Consider the following 7,254-nt stretch of genomic DNA (forward strand, 5'->3'; position numbering starts at 1 on the left):
CCTTCCCTTCCTCTGTTGCAGGGATGGGCCTCTTCAGGAGGCCTTGGAGCCAGGCTCTGGGGGTATCATCCCCCATCTTGGTTTGCCAAGTCACGTGATCCCTGGAGTGGGGATGGGACCATCAGGGACTGAAGAGGATCATCTAGACAAAGGGGAGGGAAGCTCAGGGACTGGGGTCCATTTCTCCTGTGGTGGCAGATGCCATAGGATGTTGGCACTAGTGCTTTTGGAGGGGTTCTTATCAGGGTGCTGTGACCCCTGGGTAGCCCTTGGCAACAGGAGTGCCCCCAGGGCCCCTAAACTCAGACTGCACTCCTGAGTCTGAGCATAGCCCTGTGTCCTCAGGATGCCTCTCACCTAGGCATCTTCCTCTAACACTCCCCTCGGCCTTCCCTCTCCCACCTTTTGCCTGCTTGCCAACCCTTACAGCAGCCATTAGGGAGCTCTCTCCTGTGGGAGCCACTAAGGAGGGGGACTCTGATGGGACAGAGTTTGCCTCCAAGGCTGGGGAAGGGAAGGAGGCTTCTAGGGCCAGGTCCTTTATCTTCTCCAGGGTTCTGCAGTAACCTGGCTGGTAGGGAGGCAGTGGGAGGTGACCTCAGGCAGGGAGAAGGGTCTCAGCGCTACACAAAATGACCTGTGTGGAGTCTGTTTCAGTTCACTTCACCCTAGTCCACCCTCAGGATTCTACTGACTTAGGCACTTTTGATCACCAGACTCTAAAACGGAAGAGGACTTATGTTTTGGGTCATTTGAACAGAGACTGTCAACAGGACAAGCAGCCACCTCTCAGGGTCAGGCCAGGCTGCTGCCTGCTTCTCATGGGGCAGTGGTCTGGGTCAAGTCGGTTCTCAGCACAGCCTCTGAACAGGAAACACGGTCCCTACTACAGCCTCCCCCACCCCTACTCCTTAGAGGCTTCTCCCTGCCAGCTCCTGGCCATGGGAGCCGGTGACCTTGCCATGGGAGCCGGTGACCTCACCATGGGGCCTCTCTCCACCTGGGGCCATTGCATCACCCCCACTAGACACGGAAGGCCTCCAGTTGGGATTTTAGTGTATTAAACCAGGGACTTTTTTTTTTTTTAAACTTAGAGAAAACAAGAAGACGTGACAACACCAGAAACAAGAACATCTCTCTGGCCAGCCTGTGCTGACCAGTACACAGTGAATCACACACAGAAAAGTATGTCATTCCGGTCGGTGTCTAGAAGCTCCACCGCCTAGAAAACAGACTGCAAATAAATAAAGTGCATGGAGACCCCATCACGCAGCAAGGGCCCCGTAGGGGAGAGAAGAGGTGGGGAGGGGAGGTAGAGAAGCAGCAGGCGGGGCTACCACTTCAGGCAGCAGGGGTGAAAAGGCAGGGACAGGAGCAAATGCTGAGGGCTTAGCCCTGCTCCTCCCCAGCCAGCCCCTCTAGGCCAATATAGCCACAGCAGAAGCCACTGGGGGTGGGCGGACATGGACTTCCGTGACCCTCTTATGGGGTGGGGTTCCCTGCAGTCGGGGGTCTCTGAGGGTAGGGACCCCTGCAGCTCCGACACACATTTCTCCCAGTAGGGAAGCAGCTTCCAGAGTCCCAGGATGAGCCCCTTGCATGGGGAGGGCTCAGGCACCCCCCACTGTATCACCCATGCAATCAGCAGAGAACTTTCCTCCACCCTTCCTGGCTGGCCCAGGAAGAGGCTGGAGCTAGGGATCCAGTCACCCAGAGGGTGACACCAGGGTTTGAAAGGGCCACATCTGTGCATCAGACACAAGGAGGCCCCTCACTCCTTTTCTCCTCCAGCTCTGTGTCACTCTTGTCCCACAGAGGCTGCCCCCAGAGATCTGTTGGGGGGACCAGCAGGCTGACAGGACCCCAGAGGTGGTCAAGGGTGGACAGGGTTGGGGCAGATGAGAGGGGCCAGCAAGGTCAGGGGTTCTCAGGAGACTTGGGACAAGGAGGCACCCCATCGGGCCCTGGCTGTGGGAGACTGCAGGGGGCACGAGGCAGCCACTGTCCAGCCTCTTCTGGGGTGAGGCAGGCGGACAGCTTCATTCAGGACCTGGGTCCAGTGGGCTGCTGAGGAGGGTACGTGGTAGGTGGTTGGATCACTCTGTCCCTGGAGCTGGCCAGACTGCTGCAGTTTTCAATCCCAGGAACTGAGAATGTGGCCCTCAGGGTACCAGTGCAAGAGATGCGGGAATGGGGATAGCGGGTGAGGGCGAGGGTCCCTTCCTGGCTCCCCTCTGGGCTGCTCCTGAGCATTGTACACCAGTTAGCAGCACAACCGGGGGCCCCCAGGACCAATCCAAGCCGTGAGGATGAGATTCTCCTGTGTGATCCTGGGGATGGGGGGTCGAGCTTGAGGAGAGAGAATTGGGGTCATGCCATGGGTCTCAGCCCCAGCCCACCCCAGGTTTATCCCTTCACCCTCCTGGTTATGTCGTGTCTCCAGGAGCCATGACACCACCATCATCCCCACTTGCCCACCAAACTGGGAGGTTTGTGCCACTTCACTGCTGAAAAGCCCTTGGTGAAGCTCCAGGTGGGGTGGGGAGGCTAGGCTGTGGGGGAAAGCTTGGCTCCCCAGGGATCCTGGGGCCCATCTCTCCTGTCTCCCATCTCAGCTGTCTGTCCTAATCTTTCCTGTGATCTTCTGTACTGCTCCAAAGAAAGCGAGATCCCCAGATTCCCTACCCTTGGGCCCCTCTCCCTTGGTGCCCTAGGAGCCCTATGCTTCCCTCTTCACTTTCCCTCCCTCCTCCCACCATGCCAGGTCTTGGAGAAGACTGGGGAGGGGTGTGGGAGCCTGCAGGCCCAGGGGCACACGCAGTTCCTCCTCATCCTATCTGCATGTCAAGGGCAAATCCCCCCCTCCCCGAAGCCTCGGTTTCCTCTGTCATTAGGAGGGGGAAATACACCTTTCTCACAGTGCTGCTAGCCGATTTCAGTTCCCGGGGAACTCAGACCTTCCCTCCCAAGCCAGGACTCGATCACTGGGCACCCCCACCCCTGTGAGCCTTTGTCCATGCTGTGCCTCTACTAGGAAGGTCCTTCTTCTCCTCTTGTTCAGGCCCTTCACGCTGCCTCTGCCCAAGCAGGTCCAGGGTCAGAGGTGCCCCAGGGTAGGGATGAGACTCTTGGCAAGGCCAGAGAAGGGGCGGGTCACCACCTACAAACGTCAATGCCTGAAAGAGAAAGAAAGAGATGGGGACCTCAGTTGCCTGGCCACCAGACACGTCCTTGCTTCCCCCAGGAATGGCCTCCTCTGCAAGCCCCTCCTCCATCTGCTCTGCCCACCCCAGGCTGAGAGCTGCTCTGTGCTCAGGGAGGTCTCTCTTTCCCAGATCACTTCAGTACACAGTGGGCTTCTTGAGGCCGTCTGGGACTGGAGGATGGGACTCTGGCCCTGGGAGGGCCTTGCTAGCTACGGTCCTTAGGGAGCATGGGCTGACATGGCGGAAGAGCAAGACTGTGGGGGAGGGGACGGTAGGAATGCGTCTCTCCCACTCTTCCCAGTCTCCAAATGCAAAGCTTGCAGGGTGCCCTCAGGTAGGGGCAGGGGAACACGACGGACAGCAGGAGCAGGCAGAGACCAGTCCTCTGGCCCCAAAGACAGGGCAGGAGGCAGTTTTGCCAAGGGCTGTGCAGGAGCTGCAGAGAGACCCAGGGCTGAGGGCTGAGAAGAGAACAGACGTAGGGCTCGGCCTAGAAGAGAACTGTCCTCCCTATGCCCACCGACTGGTGGGGAAGAGAAGGGTGGGGGCATCGTTGCTCCTCTAGGGCCTTCCCGAGGCCGCCCCCAGCCCACTACCCTCCATTCCCCAGGTTTCAGTGGACACCCTGGGGGCCTCTGCGGAAAGGGAGGCCGGCACTGGGGAATGAGCGGGAGGCGGCTGCCCCTCACCCTATCCCGGAATGATGACTGGGGAGGAGGGGAGAGCCTGCGGCTGCCTTTCCTTTCCCCACCTGGGCTCCACAGCTCTTCGGGCTGGTTTGCTCCAGTGCCTTCCATATTTCCCCCCGACTGCCAAGGCGCCCCGACCTCTGCAGGGCAGAGCCACAGCCCCTCCCCCATTCCAACCTGTCGCCTCCTACCTTTCTGCTCGGGGCGGGGAATGTCAAGTCGCCGCAGCAGAATTCCCTCCTTCTGGTTTCCCCCTCTTTTGCCAATGTGAGGCAACAGGTAGTCCGAGCTCAGGTAGTTTCTGGAGCCCAATTGTAGGGGCCTGTTCAGTGCGTTTCTGCGCGATCCGGGGTCCCGGGCTGAGACCGCGGCCAGGGCCAGGGCTGGGCCTTCGTGCCCGGGCGGCGTAGGTCTAGAGTCCAGGGGCCCGGGCCGCCCCACCTCCGCCCCCCGCCGCGATCCAGCTGTCCTTCATGCCCGCGACCCGGCCGGGGGCGGGCGGGGACACGGTCGCCCCTTCAGCCGGGCCTCCGCGGCCGCCGCCGCCGCCGGCGCTCACTCGATCCGCACTTGCAGGCGGACGTTGAGCATCACCGAGGCCACAATGTAGAAGTAGGGGAAGTTCATGCGCAGCCGCCAGGCCAGGTCGAAGAAGGTGAGCAGCGTGCGCGTGAGCCCCTTGCAGAAGGCGCCGTATGAGCCTCGGGCCGCCGCCGAGCGCGACAGCCGAACCGCCAAGCCAGACAGGGCTGCCGCCGCCGCCGCCGCAGACAGAGCCGCCGACGCCGCCATGGGCCCGGGCCCCGCGCAGGCCCCGCCGACCGATCGACCCGCAAGAGCTCGAGCCTCAGGACGGCGGGACCCCAACACTAGCGCGCCCCGCCGGCCGCCGGGAGAGCGACGTCCGCCCCGCCCTCGCCCCACCCTCGCCCCGCCCTCGCCCCACCCTCGCCCCGCCCTCGGGTTCTCCAGACTAAGCCTTGCTTCAGGGGCCGCTGCCTCGGTCCCTCCTCCACGAGCCCGCACAGCTCCATCCGCTCCACATCACGTCACTGCGGGCCCCGCCCACCAGCATAGCTCCGCCCCTAACAGCCTCGCCCCGGCAGAGAGGCCGTCGGCGTAGCGGCCCCGCCCACTAGACCCGCCCTGCATTCTCAGCTCCGCCCACCGCCCGGTTCCGCCCACAAAGCCCTGCCTCTTTTCGGGCGCCTCCCAAGGCAGCAGCGGATTGAAGGGAGGAGCTGCCAGGGATCGATCGCTGTGACACTGTCTCCTAGGGTGGAGCAGGAGTGGAGGAGGACAGTCTGGACCGCTAAGCTGATTCTGTACAGAAAGCACATGCAGAAGACTCTGCCTGTTCATATCACTCCCCTTCTCCCACGGTCTCCCCTGAAAACTTGCCAGCCAAGACCTTTCTTTAATTCGCATTTCTCTTTAATGCGCATAGTGCAGTAATTCTGCGCTAAAGAGTGCCACCAAACCCACAAGCGTGCATTTTTCCCTTTCTGTTGTATTTGCTGGTCACGTATATCTCTGTGTTGGCGAATTTCCCCGTTGTCCTTCCCTTTCTCAGCAGTCTTCTTGATCCATACAATGTTGTCTCGGGTTTTCATTTGCTCTTATTTATGGCCTTTTTTTTTTTTTTTTTTGCCGGTGTGCTTAAAAGCCCTTTTGTGGTTTCATTCAATCTTTATTAAACGTAAACCAATCAAAACCCAGTAGCGTTTTTTCGGACTGTTTAATAAAGCGGGGAAATACTCACACTTTGTTATGGTCATGACTTTTGAAAAACTGTCTGCAAGAAGAAGGTTCACCCGACCCCATCCCAGTTTTCACAGCAAAGATTGACGTGGGTATTTAAGAACTCTCAAAATACCTGTTCGCCGTCACACTTGATCATCTCTATGGTATCCCACGTAACTGTTTAAGGAATGTAGTAGATTCATATACACTGATTAGGCAATTGTCCTACCTACATGATCATGTAAAAAAAGACAAAACTGAGCATCGAGGAAACTGAAGGAGATGGTGTGGTGCAGGGCTGATTGGTAGTCCACTTTTCCACCTGCTGCCAAACACAATTAAATAATTTTTTAGAGAAAGGGTCTCACTCTGTTGCCCAGGCTGCAGTGCAGTGGTTTGGTCATAGCTCATGGCAGCCTTGAACTTCTGGGCTCAAGCGATCCTCCTGCCTCAGGCTCTGGAGTAGCTAGGACAATAGATGGGGCTACAAATTCTATATCCATGAATACATCTTTTAAGGATGAAATGGAAATAAAGATATTTTCAGATAAAAGAAGATTAAGAGAATTTGTGAGTAACAGACCTATGCTTAAAGAATGGCAGAAGGAAGTTCCCTAAACAGAAATAACAGAAAGATGATGGCATTTCAGGAAGGAAAAAGAACACTTGGAAAGAGTAAATATAGGGGTAGATATAATAGACCATCCTCCTCATGAGTTTTTAAAATGATATTTGATGGTTGAAGCAGAAACTATTATGTCATCTGATGTGATGCTTAATATATAGAGAGGAAATACTTAAAACATTTGTATTAAAAGTGAGGCAGGTAAATAAACCTAAATGGAAGTAAGATTTCTACAACTTACTGGAAGTGGTTTAAAATATCCATGGTAGTAGAATGTGATAAGTTAATATGTATATTGTAATTCCTATTGATATGGTTTGGCTCTGTGTCCCCACCCAAATCTCATCTTGAATTGTAATCCCCATAATCCTCACATGTCAAGGGCCAGACCAGGTGGAGGTAATTCAATCATGGAGACAGTTTCCCCCATGCTGTTCTTGTGATAATGAGTGAGTCTCACAAGAGCTGATGGTTTTATAGGTGTCTGTGTCTGGCATTTCCCCTGCTTGCACTCACTCCGTCCTGCCACCCTGTTAAGAAGGTGCCTGCTTCTCTTTTGCCTTCTGCCATGATTGAAAGTTTCCTGAGGCCTCCCCAGCAATGTGGAACTGTGAGTCAATTAAACCTCTTTCCTTTATAAATTACCCAGTCTCTGGTATTTCTTCATAGCAGCGTGAGACCGAACTAATACACCTACAGTAACCACTAAAGTAACTATACAAAGACATATATTTTTAAAAAAAGCACTATGGATAAATCAAAATGAAGTTCTAAAGAGTGTTCAAGTAACCCAAAGGAAGGTAATATATGGAAACAGAAGAACAAGAAACAAAATTAACAAAGAAAAAACATATAATAATATGTCACACTGAAGTCCTAATATATCAATAATTAATGTACATGTAAGTGGTCTAAGCATACCAATTAAAAGATAGAGATAGGTAGAATGGATATAAAACAAAAACCATGACTCAAGTATATCCTATTTATA

General features: G+C 55.2%; 1 protein-coding gene across 1 annotated transcript; it reads right to left on the bottom strand.

Annotated features, from left to right (window-relative positions):
- Nucleotides 1-1,039: 1,039 nt before the first annotated feature.
- Nucleotides 1,040-4,803, bottom strand: SMIM10L2B (small integral membrane protein 10 like 2B). Its single transcript, XM_034949521.3, has 2 exons — nt 4,087-4,803; nt 1,040-3,176 (listed from the first exon to the last, which is right to left on the bottom strand). The coding sequence occupies exon 1, from the start codon at nt 4,685-4,687 to the stop codon at nt 4,451-4,453; it is 237 nt and encodes a 78-aa protein (XP_034805412.1). The 5' UTR covers nt 4,688-4,803; the 3' UTR covers nt 1,040-3,176; nt 4,087-4,450.
- Between the last annotated feature and the right edge of the window lie 2,451 nt (nt 4,804-7,254).

This window comes from Pan paniscus, chromosome X (assembly GCF_029289425.2).
Source record: "Pan paniscus chromosome X, NHGRI_mPanPan1-v2.0_pri, whole genome shotgun sequence".
Classification (NCBI taxonomy): Eukaryota; Metazoa; Chordata; class Mammalia; order Primates; family Hominidae; genus Pan; species Pan paniscus.

What these genes read in the sequence shown, in the direction of transcription:
- SMIM10L2B (XM_034949521.3), bottom strand. Translation starts at nt 4,687, where the DNA reads ATGGCGGCGTCGGCGGCTCTGTCTGCGGCGGCGGCGGCGGCAGCCCTG.